This window comes from Sceloporus occidentalis, unplaced genomic scaffold, assembly GCF_023333645.1.
Source record: "Sceloporus occidentalis isolate IW3139 unplaced genomic scaffold, rSceOcc1.0.p SCAF_76, whole genome shotgun sequence".
NCBI classification, from domain to species: domain Eukaryota; kingdom Metazoa; phylum Chordata; class Lepidosauria; order Squamata; family Phrynosomatidae; genus Sceloporus; species Sceloporus occidentalis.
Window position 1 is genome coordinate 1337159 of NW_028317056.1, and position 24322 is coordinate 1361480.

Consider the following 24322-nt stretch of genomic DNA (forward strand, 5'->3'; position numbering starts at 1 on the left):
CTAAGACTAAGGGCTGAGATGGAAGGAAGTTTTGCTACTGAGAGGGTGGTGGATACGTGGAACAGCGTCCCAGCAGGGGTGGTAGAGGGTAATACAGTGAGGGTATTAAACATGCATGGGATAGACATACGGCTCCTGAATCTAACGACTGATTAAGGTCCGAGTCTTTCTGATTGACAGACTTTTTTTAAATATTTTTCAGATATACCCGCAGCGAAATGGCAAGCGACCCCCCGCCTCCCTACCCCGGGGGTCCCACGGCCCCGCTACTGGAGGAGAAGCACGGAACGGCCCCCGTGGAAGGTAACTCCGCCGTTAACCCTTTAGGGAGCGGGGTCTGCAGGGAAAGGTGCTCCAAGGTGGAAAGAGAAAGTATTAACCCCTTCCTGGACAGAACATGACGGCCAGGTTTATTACGGACGAGAAAGCTTTATTAACCCTTTTTAGGGCATTATATCCCTGGTTTAGGTTTATTAATTATAGCCGAAATTATTATAGGACTGCAGCTCCAATGAACCTCAGCCAGCTGCAGTATTTCTTTCCTCATTGGCCATACGATGGGATGTTGCTGCTCCTGAACCGGAGGGCATCTTCCACAACTTGCACAGGGTTGGTGCAGTTATACTGAGGTGGGGGGGCTTGATGTCAGAGGGCTGACAGCGGCATTAACTATGATGTCATACTATGGAAACTTTCCGGAAAGTGATGGTATTCTTTGTTTCGCAGGGAACATACATCCCCATGGAGGGTACCCGGCCGGCATGCCCTATATGCCCCCAGATTCAGGGCCTCCTCCGTACGAAGCCAACCCTGGATACATCGCCCCAAACCCAGGTAATACCCCTGGGGCAGGTCGTGGTTTTCAGCTTTAAATGGGAAGCAGATTCTGTCTCGGCCCGTCAGTCCGATCGATGGACGCAGGGCATAAAACTGCACCAACGTGTGGGACGTAGACCATGACCTTTGTCATAAGAGCTGACAGTCAAATTAGTGTTTTGGACTTAATAATTGGGTTGTTTTGGGTCAGCAGAATCTTTTAGATGGATTTGTAGAGAATACGTTATAAAGGAATTGACCCGTTCCCTTCTGTATCAGGTATCTACCCTCCGCCGGGGCCTTACGCGCCTATGGGGTATTACCCACCCACAGCTGGGCCCTACCCTACACAAGGACCATACCCAGCTCCATACCCATCGCCCGGCACCCATGCCACCACAGTGATCATGCCTCCCGGAGCGAGCGCCTCCTCTGCTGCCACCACAGTGACGGTCCTTCAAGGAGAGACCTTTAACAGCTCCCCGGTACAGACCGTTTGCCCGCACTGCCAGCAGCCAATCATCACCAAGATTTCCCACGAGGTCGGACTCATGAATTTCCTGCTCTGCTGTTTCTGCTGCTTCGTTGGGTACGTGAAAAAAAAATATCTATCCGTTACCCACCCGTAAGGCGTTATCGGTCCACCAATGTGTCGGAAGTGGCCCTTGGTACGTTCTGGTAATTTTAACGCTGTCCATCTTAACTCTTGCCCCTTTTAGGTGTGACTTGGGCTGCTGCCTTATCCCATGTATGATAAATGACCTGAAGGATGTCACCCACAGCTGTCCGAGCTGCAAGGCCTATATCTACACCTACAGAAGGATGGGTTAAGAGTTCCGGGTTCCGTGCACTCTTCTGTCCGAGCCGCTCCGCATCCGCCTTGAGCCTGCCGTTCCTCTTCCCGTCCGTACACCACTAAGAAGCTGTGAATCTCCCTGTTTTGATGGACATTAAAGATGGCTGGCCCGGCACTGAAAGGGATCATACGTTAAACTCGGTCTTCATTTCCGTTACAGTACATTTCGGGCCGGCGTCGCTGCTCTTCGCCTGGTCGGCCATCTTCTCCTGAGACAAATGTTCTAGGTGACTCAACATTAAACAGGCTTCGTTAGATGTCTCCATCCTCCTTGGATGGGCTGACTTCACCCCTATTGACCATACGGCCATATTACTCTACACGCGACCCCGTATAACCTGAGGGAAAGGGTCGCAAAGGTCACGTGCGCCCCAAATTGAGCTGGAGAACTTCCATAAGGAGACCGGACGGCCAATGCTAGCATGAAGCTTTTTCTCAATGGCCGACTACCGCAAAGATTTTGGAACTAGACTTGGAAAAACTGTTATTTAATTAACGGGACTAAACCCCTTCACATGGGGGGCCGGATTTCCTAAATTTGGATCCGAAACCCCTGCCCGAGGGGTTAAAGATATTATCCAATGCATGGCTTTGTTTGGCACCAGTACCGGTATGTGGCAGTCCAACGTCTCCACGATGCATGGTCGTCCCTTCAACCCCTATTGGTGCGTCTGCCTGCACAAGGAACGTTCTGATTGGCCTATGCTGCTGCCTTGACCCTTCCTCCTTTCTCATCACGTTTGGAATGTTCCATTTTGCTGCACCAGGAGGGGATCTTGGTCTTTATTGAACTTCATCAGGTAGCTTAATATTACATCTCTACATGCAAAGAGTTGCTGTTACCCCGGAACGTAAAACAATCTCGCAGATTAAGATAAAAATGAACCACTTTAATCATCTTTAATCAAATTAAATATATTTTAACCATAGCTAGTAATTAATTTTCTCAGGACTGTATAATTCTCGTAAGGTTTGAATCCTAGTGTAATTAATATTAATTAATATCCAGTAGAGTAGATAAGATGGATTTAATAGACTTGCACAGTCTTTTAACAAGATACTAAGTTCTCATTGGTTCTTTGTGCAATTACATGTACCTGCTTAAATTAACGAATTACGCGTGGCAGAAATACCATCTATAGCGTTTCCGCTTGATTGGATGTTTGTCAATAAAGTGTTTTTTGGTTTTTTTTATTCCTCTGCCCTGAGTTTTCAGCTGATAATGAACTACAGTTCCCATGATCCTCAGCCTGCGGGTATACATTTTTTGTTGAATGATTTTGCTCAACTCCGTCCTATGCATTTCTGATTAAAAGGAATTTTCCATGATTTTTATTTTTTTTTGTCGGTATGTAGCGTTTAAATTTAATGTAGCATTTCAGAAAATGTTTGTTTTTTTGTATTTATAGTAAGAGGGAATCTGGCATGTAGGGCTCCATTTTGTAATAATAGGACCCGCCCCCTTTCCTTCTCTTGCGTTGGCGCTACCCTTCCACGCTGCCTGATGATAACGCATCGCCCTCGTCGGACTCAGTGGAGTTCTGTGTCGTTTTTCTAAAGCCTGAAACCTTGATCTCGGGTCCACAAGAATTCCGGATTGGGCCGACGAGGCTTTTGGCGAAGCATCGGTGCGGTTTTGGGTAACCCTGGCCTAAAATCTTCTGATTAATTAAAATTATATTCTGGTGGACAAAAAAACAGATCCTTCTCGCGTCTGAGCCAGTTGTGACTTTGTCCTCTGCCAAAGGAATCTTGTGATTATAAAGTTCCCTATTCTGTCAGAATATATTATTTATTAGGAACACCAATAAAATGTCAATTTATCTGAAGTGTCTTTGGCTCGTGTTTCATTTTTTTTTGTTACGATTTCTACAGAGAGTCTAAGAAAATATACATTAATGCAGCTTATTGGTAACATTTAAACACACCTGTAAGACGTGGTTTGTTGGGAATTCAGCAGTTTTAAGAGGGATCTATAGGGGGCAGCACAGAGCGAGGGAGTTATTCACAAAAAAGAGCCGTTTATTACGGAAGTGCGTTGTAATCGGCTGCCCATATAGATTCCAGACTGGATAATTGCTATGAAATTTGACGTCCAAGAGTCAGAACCTTCTGTTTATTATATAAAACATATAAAAGTTGGAGTTTTGGGGTTTAGTGTCCGCAAAAAATTCCAATGACCGAAAAAGTATAAAAAAGTTCGGAGCGATTATGTTCTACCGATTACAAGTCCTTAAAGGCGTCCTTGTTCTCCTCCAACCATTGCTGGAACCTTTTTGCTTTGGGGTTGAGTTTGAGCGTGAGCTCCACGTCCCGGTCGGGTCTCATCATGTAGAAGCGGAACATGTCGGCCATTTCCTTCGCGCCTGGAAATTCGAATTTCTCATAGGCGTCGGGAGAAACCTGGATGTGAGACAAACACGGTCAATGTGAAGGAGTGGGTTGACGTGCTTAGAAGGCTTGGAATAATTCTATGCGTAAGACACAAAGATCTAATTATGGCCAGATTTTGGTAAACCTAATGTTGGACCTTGAAGGTTATGATGTCAGTGCTGAGATCGGTCTGAGAGTTGAGGGACTTGGATCACAGATAACGCACCTTAGCATCTTTGATGGTCTTGCCGATAACCTTGGACAGGATGGCTGCGTATTGCTCCACTGTTAGCTTGTCTGTGCTGAGTCCGATATCTTTCCCTATGTATTCCGACGGGGACTTGAGGATGCTGACCACCACTGGACCCAGATCTGTCACCGATATCCCGTCCAATGGGACATCACCCGCCGGGAGACCTAGAATTAACATGCTTTTAGATGTGCAGAAGATATCTGAACTTTCCAAATTGGGGAACATGTACTTCAACACAGTGTATCATCTTCAGCCTTCTTGCGTACGGCTTACATGTTCTGAAGCTTTAGCCTTTAGAATGTTCTAGCTCTTCTACATTAATCAAGGTCTTCAGAATTTGGAAGACTAAGCTTCTGCAACACTTTGACCGTGACCCATGAACCTTGAATAATCCCAATATTGGTTATGAGCCGTCTGACCAGGTCAACCCAGCTTGGTGATCCGCTGATAGAAACCTAAAAGTTTTGAGGACTGGGTCAGGACGCCGGACACGTAGAATGACAGATCACTAAATCCTTACTCAAACCGTAGGTCTTTCCGTCCTGCGACTTTTGAGGCTTGAAGAAGGTCAGCAGGTTCTCGTAGTAGAAAGCTAACCTCACGCTGGTCATTGGGACGCCGATGGCTCGGAAGTACTCCTCCACCTCGCCTTTGCCATCAAAGTGAAGAACCTCCAGTTTGCCCCCGGTCAGTTTCTTGACGTTTTCCAAGCCGCTGTAGACCACGTGCTTCACTCCTAGGCTTTTGGACAGATCTGCGATCACTTTCCCCTTAAAAAAAAAAATAAAAAAAAATACCTCATTAAAAATGGAAGCCTCTCCTTTCAGACTCCAGTTTCCTACACGTTCTACCAAGAATTGAGAAGACCCTATACAGGAGTTTGGACGTCTTCAGGTCTAAAGGTGATAGAAACTAACTCAATAAGGACATTTGTTGGTGGTAGAAGTGGAATTTTTAATATTTGGAACCTTCAGAAAACCATTATGTGAAAAAATACCACCAAAAAGACCAAAAATACCACCAAAAATTTCCACCAAGGAAAGGTCCAGGTCCATGCTTTTACCTGCGTGACTTCCTTTTCCTTACTGAAATGCTCCCAGAAGTTGGTGACCACGAAGGCTCCGTAGGCTCCGGTCAGGGCGGCCTCCAGGCTCTTCTTGTCCTCCAGGTCGGCAGCCACCACCCCCGCCCCGGCCTCTTTCAGCTTCAGGGCCGCCGGCTTGCTGGTGTCGCGGGTCACGGCCCTGACGGCGAAGGTGCCGTCCTCCAGGAGAGCTTTCGCTACCGAGCCTCCCTGAGCCCCTGAAAGAGAGAGAAAGAAACAATCAGAGAAATAACCGGGGAGATTCTCCTGGAAAGGAAATTGCAGAAAAAAGGAGAATTAAAGGTAAAGGATGTCCCGGTCCCTTTAATTTATGGGTTAGAAGTTAATATCGCTTTAAATGGCAACAACGCCGGCTGCACCCTCGGCACACAAAGCACCAAATCAAACAAACAAGCCCATACATGCATGAAATGAGCAAAACTACTCCTTTAATTTACAGTTTATATGTTAATGCCCCTTAAAAACCCAGAAGCTGCCGGCAGATCGGCCCCATCCGGCCCCCGTCTAGTCGCCCGTTTCTCCTGCTGTAACGACTCAAACCTTAATCAGTCGTTGGTCTCGTCTTAGATTCAGGAGCCGTATGTCTATCCCATGCGTGTTTAATCCCCTCACTGTATTACCCTCTACCACTTCTGCTGGGAGGCTGTGTTACTTATCCACCACCCTCTCAGTAAAGTTCAAAAAAATGTCAGTAACTCTGGCTGCACCCTTGGGACACAGTTTTTTTTTTTTACGGGAGAAAAGCACCAATCGGAATGCTCAGATATCATTAAATCAGAGGAGAATATGGAGGGGTTGCCTCTAGACTGCCCCTTTAACCCCTTACTCACCTGTGGCCCCAAACACCGTGATAATTTTCTTCATGGTTTTACGGATAGAACGACCTGTCGAGCGCGAGGCAGAGACTGCGGAGACCAGGCAGAGAAGGGCTCGTCTTATACGGCTCCGTCGGGACTCGGTCACTGTGAGTCAGCAGAAAAGAAATTACAGCTGGCGAAGGGTGGGGATCGGGCGAGGACTAGGAGTTCGGCGAAGCCGCGTCGCGCATGACCAGCGGGATCCTCGACTTCCCTTCCTCCTGGAAGCCACATTCCCCCCAAACCCACGGAACCGGTCGGACACACCCTACCCTCCCTTCTCACACTACCTATCCTCTCCCTACCCCCCATCTCACTAGCTACCCTATCCCTACCCCCCTTCTCACTAGCTACCCTATCCCTACCCCCCTTCTCACTAGCTACCCTCTCCCTACCCCCCCCTTCTCACTGTCTACCCCAGGGGTGTCCAAGTTTTTTCTGCAGTGGGCCACTTCATCAGAATTGTATCCGTGCGCGGGCCGCACTTGTTTTTCACTGTGAGAAAATACGGCCTTTAATAAAATATGCAGATTAAAATAAAGTAAATAACACAAAACCTTTACTTTTCCTCTCACTGATTTCTGGGCCTAGAAAGTTTTGCGACTACTATTTTAAAAATAAAATCGTTCTATTTATTCTAGGGAGGCACCGAAATGAAAATTCTGGACCAAAACATTCACGGTTCACTTAGCCAAAACCGAAAATGACCCCCCCACCTTTAAAAATAATAATAAAAACTCACATTTTTAATAAAAGTAGGTAACACACCACAATTGGACAAAAAAAATTAGCAATATGACTTGGCATGATAGGAGGGGGGATTTCTTCATTATTGGTCCCCCCCGCATGAGTTACTGGGGGGGATCTGTCCCCCCCATCCCCCCCCGGTTCCTACGCCCATGGAGGACGCGGCCCCAAACTCCGAGCCATGGGCCTCGGCTGCCACAATCTCAACAAGCCCAGCCGTCCGTCATGAAGAGAGGGCAACACACAAACACTCAAAGTCACACACACACTCCCAATCACTCACAGTTACACGCACGCTCGCAATCACTCATTTATTCCTGATTGTATGAATGTATATGATGATCATTACTCTAGATTGTAAGCTCACGAGCCGAGTCCTCTGTACCTAATGTATCGGGTTCGTCTTGGTCTGTCAGTTCCCTTTGAATGAAGGGACTGTAAGAAGCGCTGCGGGGATAGTTGGAGCTATATATATAAAATATAATAATTAATAAAAATAATTTAATAATAATAATTGACTTCTTTTGGGTTGTTTTTTTGGGGGGGGGTAAGTTAATAAAGCGTTAAAAGGACTCCCCGCTCCCCCCTGCACAGAATATTGTCGGCGCTCCCAAGCCGGGGAATAATGGGTTAAACAAACTGCTTTTATAATCAGGCATTAGGGAGAATATTTTGCCGTTTGGCACTCTGGGCACTTTATTTATATTGGAGTTAAGAAAAGTTTAAAAAGTAGGGCGTGAATTAATTATTTTTTTTTATAGGGATTAAAAAACCAAGAAAAAAGTCTCTTCTCGCAGTTAACCCCTTCTGCGGCCCTTGGCTGGTTCGGAACGCAGGATCGCAGTTCATACTCCAATTTACGCCATCAAACCATTCATTTTTTGAAATGCTCGATTTTCTTTCCATGTCATGATTTTTGCTCATGATAGTAATAACTTTAATTTATTTCTTTTTTTATTATTTTTGGACTATTTTTTTACATTCTGCTTCCCCTGATGGTGACATCACTGCACAATTAATTTTTTTGCCATAAAGCATCAGCCCACTGTGGTATTTAAGCAGGGAAAAGTTTATTGGGGAAAAAATGAGAAAATAACAGCAACAATGCTAATAATAACGGAATCTGTAGCCGTTAGGAGTAAAGGTAAAAATGTAGAATATTGACGATTCCTTTATTTTTTTTATGCGGTTTAATATTCTTTGCGTGAGGAGCATAAAAGAGGATCGGGTGAAAAAGCCGCGTGGTTTCTTGACTTGGGTTACAAATCCTTAAAGGCTTCCTTGTTCTCCTCCAACCAGTGGTGGAACTTCTTGGCTTTGGGGTTGAGTTTGAGCGTGAGCTCCACGTCCCGGACAGGTCTCATCATGTAAAATCGGAACATGTTGGCCAAGGTTTTCGCTCCTCCATGTTTCTCGTAGTCCTCCGGAGAAATCTGGACAACGGGACAAGCAAGTTCTGGGATAAAACGTTCTCTGGTATCCCCTCACAGAGAATCTTTAACGAATCAACCTACTCAGAGGATACTTTATATCGGTAAACGTTTCCACTTAGTAACGGCCGTGACGCTAGACATGATTCTCATCCCTATAAGATTCCAAACCAAAGTGCGCAGCAATGTTCTACCAAGCCAAGGTTCCTGGAACTCCTGTCCAGCTTCCATCATGGTCAGTCAGCCATCGTAGCCTTTGTAGGGCCAGGACTTTTAGGCCACAGAGACAAGGAGCAAAATGTACTCGTTCCCCACACTTGCCACCTCACAGGTAACTCACCTTAGCGTCTTTGATGGTCTTGCCGATGACTTTGGACATGATCGCTGCGTATTGCTCCACCTTTAGCTTCTCTGCACTGAGCCCGATATCTTTTCCTATATACTCCGATGGGGACTTAAGGATGCTGACCACGACGTGGCCCAGGTCCTCCACGGACATCCCGTCCAACAAGACATCTCCTACTGGGAGTCCTGAAATGGAACACTTTATAAATCAGCTGCAAACCTTCGGTAGCAATCATTCGTCTATCAGTCACAGCTGGGCTCTCCCAATTGGTCCACGAAGACCTAAGTCAAGTTTTAGGACATCTTACCAATGAATAGTTACAATTAATCAAGATATTTGCTACTTGTAGATGAATAAAGACACATTTTTACCCCAAAAAATAATGCCGTGACAGCTCGGGGTAAATATCTCACAAGAATGACCTTTATTGGTGGACCATAAGCTCTTACTCAAATCGTAGACCTTCCCGTCCTTCGATGTATGCTTCTTGAAGATGGTCAGCAGGTTCTCGTAGTAGTAGGGAAGCCTGACGCTGGTCGTTGGGACCCCGACGGCTCTAAAGTACTCCTCCACCTCTCCTTTGCCGTCGAAGTGATGAACTTCCAGTTTTCCCCCGGTCAATTTCTTGACGTTCTCCAAACCACTGAAGATCACGTGTTTCAGACCCAGACTTTTTGCTAGATCTGCAACCGCTTTTCCCTAAAAAATTAATAAATAAGATATCTAGGAAAATTGTACTGACCGATGTTGGTCCTTCCAGCAACACTCAAGACTGATGACAAAGAGAACAAGATATTTAAGAGGTCCCCTCCAAAAAAGGGACTGATCTTGGGCTTCTTCACCCAATGTGATCTTTATGAGATATGGAGGGATCTAGGACATTAACTGTACCCCACAAAAACTCTTTAATACCCATGTTGATGGAACGAAGTGCATTAAGGAATTGTGGCTCATCTGGCAGCCATGCCAACCCTATCCAAGATGGCGATAACTTTTTGACCTTGTGAAGGCCATCGACATTTGCGATGTAAGATACCTGTATTATTTCCTTTTCCTTACTGGAATCCTCCCATCCATAGGTGGTGACCACAAAAGCACCATAAGCACCGGTCAGGGCGGCCTCCAGACTCCGCTTATCATCCAGGTCGGCAGCCACCACCTCCGCTCCGGCCTCTTTCAGCTTCAGGGCCGCCGGCTTACTGGGGTCCCGGGCCACGGCCCTGACGGCGAAGGTGCCGTCCTCCAGGAGAGCCTTTACTACCGAGCCTCCCTGAGCCCCTGCGAGAAGGAGACCAAGGTTGAGGTTCTGAGGTTCAAGAAGAAGACCAGTCTAGGATATATTTTATAGACAGAACATCAGGAGATTCCGAACACAAATGGGAAGTGACAACTAACGACGGCGGGCAATAGAGCGTGGCCATGGTCAGGGGTCGGCACCATTGTTACTCACGGTGGGCATTTACTGGGGTCTTTGATGGACAATTTAATGATGTTCTATGGACCTTCACAAACCTTGCCATTGGACACCACTTTGTCCATCCCTGGCCATGGTGGACAATCACAGGCGACCCGAACATTTCAGAATCGGGTATTTATTTTTTGCTTTTTGTGTAATTTTGACCCCCCATTGTCTGAAGGGGATGGGCAGATTTGTGGAGCGAGGAGGATATTTATTTTCCCAGGATTCCCTCCGGCTCTATGATTATAGATTTCATTGTTTTGGAGGCTTTGCCGTTCCTTTAAATAGACGATAATCCTTTGTAATGTATCGCCAACTGTGACAGAACGCAAATAATAGATTGTTTGTCTAGGGATTCGTGCCGGAGAGACGCCTGCGATATATAAAAGGAGAAAGAACTGATTATACCCGGGCCGGGCTGACTAAATATTAACACAATAACTGCTGGAGAGGATCCAGGGAAACGCAGACAAAGTTCCCAGGAGTACGGAGGACCTCGTAGGAACAGAGAACGTGACGATAAAGACTCAAACCTTAATCAGTCATCGGTCTCGTCTTAGATTCAGGAGCCGTATGTCTATCCCATGCATGTTTAATACCCTCACTGTATTACCCTCTACCACCTCTGCTGGGAGGCTGTTCCTCTTGGCGAAAAGCAGTGTTGTGTTTGCGGATTTGTGTCGTCTGTGCTGAAGGTGTAATGGTGACCGTGTGCGCGATGCTCTGCAGGTCTACATTCTCAGTAAGGAGGAAGGGGGCCGCCACAAGCCTTTTGTTAGTAACTTCTTGCCCGTGATGTTCTCTCTGACCTGGGACATGTCCTGCCGGGTGCAGCTGCCAACCAACAAGGTAGGTGGTATTTGGGTTTTTTTGTTTTTTTTTTACCCCCCCTCCCTGAAGCTCCTGACCCAGCCTGTCTGTCTCTGTTGGCCCTATCCGGCCCCCCGTTAACGCATCGCCCCTTTTCACCCAGGAAATGGTGATGCCGGGTGAAGACTCCGCGCTCACCCTGACCCTGCGACAGCCCATGGTCTTGGAAATCGGTCAGCGCTTCACCCTGAGAGACGGCAACCGGACGATCGGCACCGGCTTAGTGACGGAGATGCATGTTTAATACCCTCACTGTATTACCCTCTACCACCTCTGCTGGGAGGCTGTTCCACGTATCTACCACCCTCTCAGTAAAGTAAACTGAACTGTAAGATTTAAATAATTTCCCCACATTAACTACGTATTGTTGAGTTCTGGATGAGGTTTCTCGTATCGTGGGACCCGGGTGAGTTGCCCAGCGTAGGGGGGTTTGTGGTGGGGATGGTGGACAGGGGGCTGGAGATGTTCTTCTCTGAGATGGACCTGAGTTGGCATTTGATATAAAAGAAGGAATGACCAGAAATGTTACTGAACAGAGGCTCTGACGACATCGAGGATCATCGGAAGATGTTGGGGGTTACGTCTAAAGATGTCTGAATCAAATATCTCGAGTTTGCAATCATTTTTAAGCATTTTGGGACAGATTTGTCTGAATCGCGACGTGTTGCAAAAATGACGTCCGTGAACAAAAAAAAATGCCCTAAAAAAACTTGGCGCGCTATATATCGAAATATTTCTTGTTTCTTTACCCCCCCCCCCGAAAAAATAAATAAAATCTAAAAATAGTAATAATAATAGTAGTAATAATTAATAATAATTAAATAAATTAACCCTTGCATCCTAAATGGCTGTTATCGGATTCGATGCATCCGAACGTACAAGGCTGGTGGTTCCGCTTAAACTTGTAGGAACGGATGATGATTTAATCTTATAAATCCACCAACAGATATACCCCGGCCCAGGCTGCGGCTAGAAACCCGGGACAAGCTCTCCCACCAATATACAAGGAGCTCCCCCCTTTCCCACCGTGCCAGGGTCCACCAGCCCGCTGGGCATTTGGCCCGCCGGGGCCAGTCCACCGGTTCCATCTACATGAGGACAATCCCACCAGCCATCGTCTCACCTGTGGATCCAAACACCGCGATGATCTTCTTCATGATGATGATGATAAGAGGTCCTAGAGGCGCGTCGGTTCCGTGCGAGGTGCAGACCCTTGGAGTATCGCGCACGCTGGAGACGAGCTGTTTATATAGGACGGCGCCCGGCTTTCCTCCGCTTCTTTTTGGTGATTCCCTCCTCTTTTTTGGCTTTGTGGTTGTGAGTCAGCGGATTAAACGATTGCCAGCCTCAGAGGAAATCAACGGGAACCATTACAATTTAGAGAAGCGGCCATGTGCCAGCTGAGTGTGTTGGAGCGTGTCAGTGTGAACTCACACTCACTACGAGTGTCCTCATTTAACCCCGAGTCTCTCTTTGGATCCATGACACAGAGAACCGAGTCTGAGCGGCATTTTTGGGAAGCCTTGTCTGAGAACAGTTATGACCCTCTTAGTCTTTTGGCCAAAGACGCTCTACGGGGAGAGAAGTCTATCCGATCCGTCTTATACCCTCCAGAGCTTGCTTTTAGAGACCCCGGACATCGTAGCTGGAGACCCCGGACATCGCAGCCAGAGACCCCGGACATCGCAGCCGGAGACCCCAGACATCGCAGCCGGAGACCCCGGACATCGCAGCCGGAGACCCCGGAGATCGCAGCCAGAGACCCCGGAGATCGCAGCCTGAGACCCCGGACATCGCAGCCGGAGACCCCAGACATCGCAGCCGGAGACCCCGGAGATCGCAGCCGGAGACCCCGGACATCGCAGCCGGAGACCCCGGACATCGCAGCCTGAGACCCCGGACATCGCAGCCGGAGACCCCGGAGATCGCAGCCGGAGACCCCGGACATCGCAGCCTGAGACCCCGGACATCGCAGCCGGAGACCCCGGACATCGCAGCCGGAGACCCCGGACATCGCAGCCGGAGACCCCGGACATCGCAGCCGGAGACCCCGGACATCGCAGCCGGAGACCCTTCTCCCACCGCTGTGACTCGGTAAAGATTCTAATCCATATCCTAAAAGTATCAATATGTCTAAAAGAGAGGACGTGAAAATAATCCTCTTTTGTGTCTTCACTGGGATCGGGGACAAGAAACACGGAAAAAGAAGCTAAAGCAATTGATAGAGGAAGACACTGAACGAAGGGTTAACCGGAGTATAGCTCCGAAAAATAAAAGGAAAAATGTGCCGCAAAATGTGAAAAACAAAAACTTTTATAAAGTAGAAGCAAAAGAAAAAGTTTATTATCGCGATCAGGGTAGGAATCAGCATCAGACAGCCCCATCTAGTGACCCGAGGAGGTACAGGAGGGAAATTTATTTCAGAGGAGAAATGTTAGATTAGAGGCCATAATCTAGAGGGTCAGAGGCTGAGATGGAATGGAAGTTTACCGAGGGTGGTAGATAAATGGAACAGCCTCCCAGCAGAGGTGGTAGAGGGTAATACAGTGAGAGGATTAAACATGCATGGGGTAGGCATACGGCTCCTGAATCTAAGACGAGACCAACGACTGATTAAGGTTTGAGTCTTTACAGCAGGAGAAACGGGGACTAGATGGGGGCCGGATGGGGCCGATCTCCGACGACTCTTTTATTAATAGGACTCTGCAAAACATAGGCCGTCCATTCAGATAATTTTCACCTAAAGGAGTGAAAAAGGGTTCTTTACAGTAAGAGCCGTGAAGATGCAGAATCCGCTCCCCACAGCCTATTGGATGCTGTTAAATACAGACCGGGGGGGGGGGTCTAGACTTTTGTTTTTCATGCCCGAGTGCAGCCTGGACGATTAAAAACAAATAAACCATAAACAGTAGAATATTCTGTTTATTACAAACACAAAACAGAAGAAACCCATTAATGACGTCATCGCTTGTTACGCGGAACGTTGTGTTTTCTGTAGAGTTAGATTTTTAGGATTCTGGGTTTTAAGTCGATGTCATGGCGCTGATGACACGTGATTAAAAAAAAAAGGTCTGTATTTCCTTTTTTTTTATTACAAGTCCTTAAAGGCGTCCTTGTTCTCCTCCAACCATTGCTGGAACTTCTTGGCTTTGGGGTTGAGCTTGAGTGTGAGCTCCACGTCCCGGTCGGGCCTCATCATGTAGAAGCGGAACATGTTGGCCAGCTCTGCGGCTCCCGGGAATCCCAGCTTCTCGTACGCATCGGGAGAAACCTGGAGACCAGAAGAGAAAGGGTTTAGAGCATTCTGGAAGGAGAACAACAACAAAGGCAGGCCGGGGCTCCTCACTCATCAGCGAGAGGGGCCCCGGATCACACGGCACTCACTTTGGCGTCTTTGATGGTCTTGCCCGTGACTTTGGACAGGATGGCTGCGTATTGCTCCGCCGTTAGCTTCTCCGCGCTAAGACCGATGTCCTTCCCCGCGTATTCTGATGGAGACTTCAGGATGCTGACCACCACGTGACCAAGATCGGCCACGGAAAATCCATCCAACGGAACGTCGCCCACCGGAAGGCCTGCGGGTAATATAATTCGACAGCCAATCAAAAGGCGACATTGTTGGCACGACAGACGGATTTATGGAAACGGCCGTCACATCAAACACACAACAGACGGGACTCCGGTATTTCTTACTCAGATTGTAGGTCTTTCCGTCCTGCGACTTTTGAGGCCTGAAGAAGGTCAGCAGGTTCTCGTAGTAGCTGGGAAGTCGCACGCTGGTCATTGGGACCCCGATGGCTCGGAAGTACTCCTCCACCTCGCCTTTGCCATCAAAGTGAAGAACCTCCAGTTTGCCCCCGGTCAGTTTCTTGACGTTCTCCAAGCCGCTGAAGACCACGTGTTTCAGGCCCAGGCTCTTCGACAGGTCAGCGATCAGTTTTCCCTGAAAGAAAAGACATCTCTGAAAAAGGTTCTGCCCCCCCAATCAAGACTCAAGTATCCCACGACTGGCAGGACAGAGAATCGAGACCCCCAAACCGTCTACGCGAGCCTCCCAACTTCTACCCCCCAGAGAATCGAGATTGAGAGATTGTGGTCCCGAATCCTGCTGTCCCACAACAGGATGGAGTGGCAAAATCAGGACTGTCCTGTGCAAAGCAGGACAGTTGGGAGGCATGCTCTAATTAATGTGCAATGCCTCACAAAGCATCATAGATACGTAATCAATGGTGAAGTAAACCGCATGCAGATCCCGGTCGTTACCTGCGCGATCTCCTTCGCGACACTGAAATGCTCCCAGAAGTTGGTGACCACGAAGGCTCCGTAGACCCCGCTGAGGGCGGCCTCCAGACTCCGCTTATCATCCAGGTCGGCAGCCACCACCTCCGCTCCGGACTCTTTCAGCTTCAGGGCCGCCGACTTACTGGGGTCCCGGGTCACGGCCCTGACGGCGAAGGTGCCGTCCTCCAGGAGAGCTTTCGCTACCGAGCCTCCTTGAGCCCCTGCGAGGAGAAGACCAACGGTGAGTTCATGGAGAAGAAGAGACCGAAGAGGTGAATGAAACTCTCTCCGGGGCTCCTGAACTCTCATTCTCATGATCCGGCTAAAGGCTGAACCTTCAAAAACATCCGCGGAATCATCTGTCGGCTGCCCGACCTTCAAACATTAAAGCCCCCCTTTCACCCAGGATGGACCCTTAAATGTAATGAGATTTTAAATCCAAATTCCCCAAAAATGATAAAAATCATCTGTGGATAAAAAGTGACTTTAAATCAGATCTTTAGCCCCAATTTCTGAATCAAAGAAGGACAATTTCTTTACTGCCGGAAGAAACCCCCCCCAAACGGCAGAAAAACAGTATTTTGGAAAATGGATTTTTAATCTGATTCTAAGAATATAAAAAATGGTTGAAGTTTCTTTTTAATACCATTAAATAACGCAATAAAAGGGATGACGTCACCGACTCTCCCTTCCCTCAGACAGCCAAGTCTCCTGCATGAGCTGGAAACTCAGGAGCAAAGTCCGAAACACGAAGAACCTCACGTGTGTTTGTGTGCTTAACCGGAATACAAACCAGATGTAAGAAGGGAGGTGGATAAGAGGAACAGCCTCCCAGCAGAGGTGGTAGAGGGTAATACAGTGAGGGTATTAAACATGCATGGGATAGACATACGGCTCCTGAATCTAAGACGAGACCAGCGACTGATTAAGGTTTGAGTCTTTAGTCTTTACAGCCCGTTTGGAGCCCGTCCTCAGCTCCCCGGGGACCCCCGTCCTCCACCCAAAGCCCCCTCCCCCGCCGTCCACTCACCGCTAGCTCCAAACACTGCGATAATCTTCTTCATGGTGCCGGGGCGCGGAGAGCTCCTGGAGGTGCAGTCGGTGCGAGGCGGGGGCTCTGCGAATAACACACAGCGGGGGTGAGCCGGATTTATAGAGCTGCCTCCTCCTCGCTCTCTCGATCACCGTGACTCAGCAGAGCAAACAGAGCAAGCACTCAGAGCAAGCGGCCACTAGCCCCGGGGCTACTCATGTGTCTCGGGGGCTTTCAGCCAGGTCATGTTGCCCCGGCCATCACACGCTGGGTCACTGCTTCGTTACTAGGGTTAGAAAGAGGACCCTATAGTACCAGGCAAGGGTTAGCATTGGGGCCGGGGGCCGGTGACCCCCACGACCAAATCCCATATCAATCCTAGTCCAAATGTATATGTTTTTAGCATGTGCTGCTCAAGATGCCTCAATGACAGGGTATCTAGGTGGCATTTACACCCTGGCTAGAGCCTTTCCATGCTCCGTCTATACATTAGCCCTGGCAGGACTGGATGAGGGTTGTTTTGGAAAATTATGTTACTGAAGCACTTCCCTGAGCTGCCCCCCCCATGGTTCTCAGCCAATGGCAGAGCGCTTCCCCTTTTTCCAGCCCCATGCGGGGGCCACCGATGCGACGGGGTCCGGGGGGCTTCGATACGCTCTGTTATTTTTTATTTTGTGTTTTTGTTACGTTCTGCCCCCCGGGTTCCGGTCTCGGTCCAGCGACACATTGAGCCGAAGCCCCCCTCCCCCCCGTCTCCCGGCAACAACAAGAAACAACGACTTCATTGATAAAAAACGAGCCTAAGGAGGCATCACACGGCTTCTGATCAAACAGCCGGGGGCTCGCGGTGTCCTCTTCTCTCATGGGTTTGGCTTGTAGACCCCTTATTGCCCCTGGATGGTCAGTCTTGTTTATCTTGGCGCTGGGGGCTCAATTTGGGGCGGAAAAATAACTTATTCGTTAAAAATAAACATTTGAGACAAAGTAACAGAGACCGGTGGGAGGCGGGTATTAAACTCGGGGTCTTGGTCAAAACGTCAAGCATCGCTCGACAAATACATTACCGAGTTACCCCCCCCCCATTACCGAGATGCCCCCCCCCGGGCGGAGTAACCGGTATGAGATGCCCCCTATAATAGGGACCCCGGGGTGAGTAACAGGTATGAGAAGCCCCCCCGCCGGTAGCTGCAGGACTGAAGAAGACCTCAAAGTCCAAACAGCTGCCGTTCCGGCCATTGTACAGCGCTACAGAACATAATGGTGCTGTATAATAATACGTTTTCATCTCTGGTAGAAGAAGCTGCAGCTTCCCCCCCCCCCGGGTAAACAGACTTTTCTGCTGCATCATTATGAGAAACCAGAAGAAAACGGTAAAAATACGAACCGAACAAACTCGTCACACAGGATTAACCAGACTTTCCCCGACAGAAGAACGCGGCGAAAGGGCGATTACATAACCAGACCGCTGTTTGTTCATAGAAACCTGGAACCCGCCTCCAGATCGGCCCCATCCGGCCCCCGTCTGGTCTCCCCATGTCTCCTACTGTAAAGACTCAAACCTTAATCAGTCGTCGGTCTCGTCTTAGATTTAGGAGCCGTATGTCTATCCTGCGCATGTTTAATCCCCTCACTGTATTACCCTCTACCACTTCTGCTGGGAGGCTGTTCCACTCATCTACCACTCTCTCAGTTCTGTAACGCATCATCTGCACCAGATAATCAGTGTCCTTGTCCATGCAGAAGCCTTCTACCTACTCTGCCTGGGCACCGATACCCTATCCAAGTGATTTAAGGACAAACCCCCACAATCCTTAAATATTTGAAGTCCAACATGTAAGATCAGCGCGAGACTTTGGTAGCTAAAGCTTGGTCAATTCCACCAGCGCGGTCGGCTGACACTCACCATAGCTACATGGCCAACCACAAGTTCCCCTCATATCATGTATCTGTCCCCAGAATTATCCCCCCCCCCGGTCCATACCGACAGGATATATAAAGAACGGTCAACACTGTTCCTCTGGGACTAATTACATGGCTGTGTTTTTTGTGTTAAGATCCAGCCATCCCACCTGTAGCCATCACTACTATCCTACTTTATTACATACGGGGAGAGGGCTCCCTCCACTGTCCTGTAACGGAACTGCAGTCCCTATTTATAACCGCGTTCTAATGACTCGCAGCAAGTCTCATTTAACATCATAAAAATATTAACCAGCCGTTTTATGACAACCCCACCTGAAGCCATCACACCTACATCACCAACTAATTATTCAAATTAATAGGGATCTCTCACCGTTTTGTTTTTTATTCCTAGTATCAGATTAAAAATAAGTTTCTAAAGTTTTTACCCCAGTTGCAGTTTTTGCCCCCATAATATAATGTTTTCAGGCAGCTGCATATCAGCCATTTGTATGATTCTCGATCTGTTATCTCACCCCCAATCTTGTAAACGCCTCAACTCCTTATCATACTGCCTGCGGTAAACAATAGAATGCCGCGGTCTTAATCACCCAGCTGGACTCTCTGAGTAATGAAAGTCTATAGAGGAAGCCTTGCATTATATAAGTCCATCGGTCCCTACCTTGCAGAAGTGCACACGGACAGGAGGGCGTCTATAACAGTGAATGGATTCTGGGGCTTGTAGTTTTTTTAACTACAAGTCCCAGAACACACAGCAGCGGGATCACATGCCAAGAGGCAGCCAATCAGCACAATAGACAAAGCCCTGCAACGCTGCCTTACATCTGGTTGGCCGCTATAAGGCCCCAGCTTTAAATATTTGGTACAAGAGTTACATAGTTGCCAACAGTCCTGATTTCACAGAGACAGTCCACACAGTGGACGAGGGGCGTTACCCTTTGCCAAGCGGTTTGCTGGACACTATTTGAGAGGTTGTGCCTGGGGGTGTGGCTGGGACATAATAAGGGGTGTGGCTGGGACATAATAAGGGGTGTGGGTATAAGTATGGGGACATCTAAATGTTTGGTACAGAGAAACAGAGGAGACGAGATGAAAGAGAATAAAAAGGGAGACGAGTGAAAATAGAGGAAGGGGCAAAAAGAGAATAAAGACGAACAGAGAGACAAGTGAAGAGAAATTGGGAGTGAACAAGAGAAAAAGGAGAGAGAAGAAAGAGATTAGACGAATGAGTGAAAGGAGAGAAAAAAGGGAGAAGAGCAAAAGGGGAGAGAGAAAAAGGAGAACCCTTTAATGGTCTGAGAGTGATGGGACAAACTGAATGTGTTTATTTACCCCGTTTAATTTATTTCCTGCTGTTTCTATACACATTATCGGGGCTTTTAGGGCTGTAGAACCCTGCGATCCCCTCATACCCAGCAAACATTCTGACCTCCTAGGAGAGGGGCATCAGGGGAGGAGAAAGAGGGGCCATATAAAGAAGATGGTGACCGACCCCAGCAGGCCTCACTTCCTTCTCTAAGGTGTTATAGGTATATTTATTCTCCTTCTAAATGCCTCACTCAGTTACACAAGTAGCCCCGCCCCCAGCCACACCTCTAACCACACCCCAAATACAAAAGTGACCCACTCTGGCCAGTCAAATGTTCTGATTCTATATTCCAGTTTGGGCAAATTCATTTTACTGCGCATGCTCAGTTTACGTCGCCTATAAGCCACAATCATGAACGTCTTCCTCATGAAAGCTAATTGAGGCCTGTCTTGTACACGTCTGCTACTTTGTGCGGCTTATTGTTGTCAATAAAGCTTCTTGTGAAAACAACAAGCACGGGCTCATCCCCCTGTTGGTCCCGAGGTTTTCTCCCTGGTGGCTGCTGCTGGTTACCATGGTAACAAGGAACTTCCTGTTTATGGCAGCTAGAGGTTCTGCAGATGTGCTGCGTCAGTTCCTGTGAGGCAGGCGAGTTTAGGCAGCTGTGTGAAGCTCTCAGTTCCGGTGCAAATCTGTTTACCAGCAGCAGCTCGGACCGCGGAGTTGGTGTAGGTATCTGCCTCATATACTGGGGGGCTCTGCTGCCCCGGAGAAAATGCCCCCCCCCCAGGCAACCCTGTCTAGAGCCTTTATTCAGTGACCCTTTGTGTTACCCCTTAACCCATTCTTACCCTGTCTGCCCTTTTTCTTCATTCAGTGTCCCTCCGTTATTACCCCATCTCCTCGGATTTTACCCCCTCTCTTTTTGCTGTTTATAGCCTCATCCAACCCTTTCTCTTTTGTTTATAATCCCTATGTCACCCCAGTAATTACCCTACTGGTGTCCCTCTGATACCCCTGATGTCTCTCTGGCTTTGTCCCAATCCTTCTACTTGCCCTCTGTCGTGTCATTGCTTCCTGCTAGAGTTTCCTCAGGGCCTTGTGTATTTTAGGGCACTCTCCTGCCTCCCCATTTTCCAGCGCAGTGCCAAATCCCATTACCCCCGGCCAGGAGTGCTGTGACAGAGTGTGACCGCACTCTGGTTTGTTTCTGTCGTGTCATTATGCCCCACTGTACCCCTTATTGTGATCCCTGGCCTTCTCCTAGTATTTACCTGCCCTCACCCCCTTCCTCTTGTGCCCCCCCCCTTTGTTTCCCCCTCTGTTTGCCCATATCCCCCTGATCTCATTAGACGGTTAAATTAATTAGCTGAGGCCGTGGATTTCATTCATGTGGCAAAATCACTGATGCCTGCACCGGGGAACAAAGGCAGATCGCGCATGCAGCGCGTCGTCCACGGCCGGGGTCCTGTTTGCAGGCAGGTGAACATTACTGCCTTGCATCAGCTGCTGCTCACCTGCTCTCTAGACAGATCTGGACACCTGATATGTCCGGCAGATAAGAGAACGAGGTCATACGCAGCGAGCTGCTGTGTGCGAGAGGGGACTGGCGCTCGAAAGAGTAGGGCAGAGTATTGTTTGAGAAGCGAGGCGGCAGTGAGTGCTCGCTTAATGTAGCGAGGCTGTGTTTGTGAGAGACGGACGGTGCTTGGGAAGAGGGAGAAAGAGATTTCCTATATTAACTCCCGAGCAGTCTGTCAGTCGGCGTCTTGTGTAGTCGACTCGTCTGCTTTAACCCTACGTTCCTGTTTCTTTGCAGATTGTCTGAAAGATGGAAGCCGCGTCTGCCTACAATAGATCGAGAGATGATGAGAAGGAGAATGGCCCCTACTCAGCTGCCGAGCAGGACAACCACTCCAAGTGAGTGCTTACTATCTCTAAGAAAGACTAGTATTCTGTATATGGCACAGAGAGAGTTAATAGAACAAAGAAACATGGAAAGTGACGGCAGAAAGAAGCGTTCCTCACATGCGATGTGTACGGTCTTGTTTTATGTCGAGGACACCCTTCTACCTGCCCCTGCACGTTAATGCCCTCACTTAAGTTAATTGTAAGCTTTCTACCCCGCTGTCTGTGAATGATTAGCGTCGTGACTTTCTATTCGCAATCTATGGAATGTTTCTTGTATGGAATCCATTGCTGAAAGTTAATATATAAAAAGTCGCTAGGCGCTGAGTCAGCTCTTCACTCGCAGCCCTTCAGATAACGTGATGCCAAGAGAAGGAAATCTGATTTTTTTAACTTCCTTTTTTTGAGATATTCTGGGTTTCTGGCCAGTATCCGGAGTATGCGGCAGAAATGCTTGCGTCTGCGGTTCCAATGCGCGCTTCCTCTTCTGCATTCCTTTTTAATGCGTTCTCCCCGACCTCTGATTCCGCAGCATGCAAGTCATTGTTGTTGCCTGCGTTCTGGGTTTAGCTCTTATCTCTCCTACATGCGCAGCATTTGTAGGTAACACCCTGACTGAGTGTTCACATTGTAGATAACAATGCCTTTTAGGACAATAGATCAAGCAGGGTGCGTTATTGGCCTGCACGGCCCCCAGAGGGCAGCGTTCAGTGTTTTCATGGATTTTATTTTGATTGGTGCAGAGAGGTTTATAGCTTAATGCTTAACGTTGTTATGATGTCATCCAAAGTGACCCGTTTGTCTCCAGACCCACAGATCTGTCTGAGCTCCTGAAAGAAGGGACGAAAGAATCGCACGAGAAGGCAGAGAACACCAAGTTCGTTAAGGATTTCCTGAAGGGTCGGATCAGGCGGGAGCTCTTTAAGGTTTGTTATGTATATTATAGCCTAAAACAAGAATTTCAGTTTAAGTTGCCAGCTGGCATGGCGACTGATAATTGGCTATAATTTATCTTTGTATTAATAAAGCCAGCATCCTGGGTGCAGCCGTTCTTTTGATTCCACGTTCATCAGTCACTTGATGAATATTTGCAATAATTATGTGCTTGACAAACGTACCTCACCTCCTGATGGTTTAACCCCAGATGGCACATATTGGATGACGATAACATCATGGAGTGGGGATGATCAGATTGAAAAGGGTTAATAGAGACTCCTATTAATTCATTTTATTTTGTGGGGAGAAAAATATATATATTAAACATTGTGAGTGTAATTAGACTCGTTACAGGCGTTTAATTTGAATCGCTCCACGCTCACCGTGTATGTTTCCCATGTGTAGCTGGCCACGGCTGCTCTGTACTTCACCTACTCGGCCATGGAGGAAGAGCTGGACCGTAATAAAGAGGACCCCGCCATTGCACCCCTGTACTTCCCGCAGGAGCTGCACCGGAAGGAGGCTCTGATTAAAGATCTCTGCTACTTCTTCGGGGACGACTGGGAGGACACCGTCCGGTGCTCCGACGCCACCAAGGCCTACGTGGAGCGCATCCGTCACCTCGGACAGCACAGACCCGAGCTGCTGGTGGCCCACGCCTACACGCGGTATATGGGAGACCTGTCTGGTGGCCAGGTGTTAAAGAAGGTAGCCCAGAGGGCTCTGCACCTCCCCAGCAACGGAGACGGGGTGCAGTTCTACGTGTTTGACAATGTCACCAACGCCCAGCAGTTTAAACAGCTGTACAGAGCTCGGCTCAACACCCTGGACGTGGACGCCGAGACCAAGGAGGGCATTGTGGAGGAGGCCAACCGAGCCTTCCAGTTTAATATGAAGGTAATGCTCATGGAGGTCTTCGCCCAGAGACTCCCGTGACCTTGTATTGCTCTAGAGCAGGGGCGTCCAACGTGCGGCCCTCCAGCTGCTGCAGGACTACATCTCCCATACTCCTCAGCCAGCCCCTTAGCTGAAAGAGCATTATGGGAGATGTAGTCCTGCAGCAGCTGGAGGGCCGCACGTTGGACGCCCCTGCTCTAGAGGGAAGTCTCGGGGTTGTATGTTCTACACGTCCGCCATTGGTGGTTGCCACGGACTGGCTGAGCGTTTCTCCCACGCTATGCTAACTAACCACAGATGTTGGATGCTCTCCTCCTGATTAACCCCCGACTTTCCACGCAGACATATTTCCTTCGATTTGGCTTTTTTTTTGTACTTTTCTGGCTTGTTGATCTGCACTTTCCTACAGGTATTCGAGGAGTTGGATAAAATCGGTGCCACGCTTCCTGAGGAGGAGCAAGACGGCGGCCTCCCGGTGCATGATGGGAAGGGAGATATCAGCAAGTGCCCGTATTACGCTGCGAAGCAAGGTGAGTCTGGTGCAAGCTCTGTATTTCAGCAAATTTACAGAGAATGATTCCTTAGCTCGGGGTCGTGTTAACTTCCATCAGAATGTTGGGGGGTAACGATGACGAGCATCAGAGTCCCCCGCGTGGACAGACCTCCAATGCATGGAAGCTTCTTACTGTCACTTGTAATCTTTAATCCTTTGGAAACTTTCTTGGTCATATTAAAGGGAAAGTGAAACACGCGTGACTTTGGCGTCTCCTCCTGACGTTTTTTTTTTTATTCACTCAGGTCTGGAAAGCGCTTCCGGTTGTCCGTTCCACGCAGCGATGGCTCTTGCCAGACTTCCCCAAGTGCAGGCTATGCTGGCTGCATGCGCGACCGCCCTGGCTGCTGCCATCGCTTGGTACTTGATGTGA

At 48.4% G+C, this 24322-nt stretch overlaps 5 protein-coding genes across 6 annotated transcripts; 2 read left to right on the top strand and 3 right to left on the bottom strand.

Annotated features, from left to right (window-relative positions):
- Positions 1 to 218: 218 nt before the first annotated feature.
- LOC149285708 (cell death-inducing p53-target protein 1-like) lies at positions 219 to 1647 on the top strand. The gene is made up of 4 exons (XM_089494805.1): positions 219 to 303; positions 727 to 834; positions 1096 to 1405; positions 1536 to 1647. Exons 1-4 carry the CDS (start codon positions 219 to 221, stop codon positions 1645 to 1647), a joined length of 615 nt encoding a protein of 204 aa, XP_089350931.1.
- Positions 1648 to 3895: 2248 nt separating this feature from the next.
- On the bottom strand, positions 3896 to 6273 carry LOC149285709 (nmrA-like family domain-containing protein 1). Of its 2 annotated transcripts, none has more exons than XM_089495059.1 (5): positions 6234 to 6273; positions 5362 to 5600; positions 4833 to 5068; positions 4272 to 4476; positions 3896 to 4075 (listed from the first exon to the last, which is right to left on the bottom strand). In XM_089495059.1, exons 1-5 carry the CDS (start codon positions 6265 to 6267, stop codon positions 3896 to 3898), a joined length of 894 nt encoding a protein of 297 aa, XP_089351185.1. In that variant the 5' UTR covers positions 6268 to 6273. The 2 variants fall into 2 exon arrangements, with proteins under 2 accessions (XP_089351185.1, XP_089351183.1); XM_089495057.1 differs by having other exon boundaries at positions 4272 to 4462; positions 4819 to 5068.
- Positions 6274 to 8266: 1993 nt separating this feature from the next.
- On the bottom strand, positions 8267 to 12269 carry LOC149285710 (nmrA-like family domain-containing protein 1). The gene is made up of 5 exons (XM_089495061.1): positions 12236 to 12269; positions 9820 to 10061; positions 9233 to 9482; positions 8778 to 8968; positions 8267 to 8440 (listed from the first exon to the last, which is right to left on the bottom strand). Exons 1-5 carry the CDS (start codon positions 12267 to 12269, stop codon positions 8267 to 8269), a joined length of 891 nt encoding a protein of 296 aa, XP_089351187.1.
- A 1934-nt stretch (positions 12270 to 14203) lies between these two features.
- Positions 14204 to 17153, bottom strand: LOC149285711 (nmrA-like family domain-containing protein 1). The gene is made up of 6 exons (XM_089494806.1): positions 17114 to 17153; positions 16424 to 16510; positions 15376 to 15614; positions 14806 to 15055; positions 14497 to 14687; positions 14204 to 14383 (listed from the first exon to the last, which is right to left on the bottom strand). Exons 1-6 carry the CDS (start codon positions 17151 to 17153, stop codon positions 14204 to 14206), a joined length of 987 nt encoding a protein of 328 aa, XP_089350932.1.
- Positions 17154 to 21486: 4333 nt separating this feature from the next.
- Positions 21487 to 24322, top strand: LOC149285712 (heme oxygenase 2-like). Its single transcript, XM_089494808.1, has 5 exons — positions 21487 to 21575; positions 22354 to 22489; positions 22905 to 23396; positions 23806 to 23926; positions 24195 to 24322. Exons 1-5 carry the CDS (start codon positions 21487 to 21489, stop codon positions 24320 to 24322), a joined length of 966 nt encoding a protein of 321 aa, XP_089350934.1.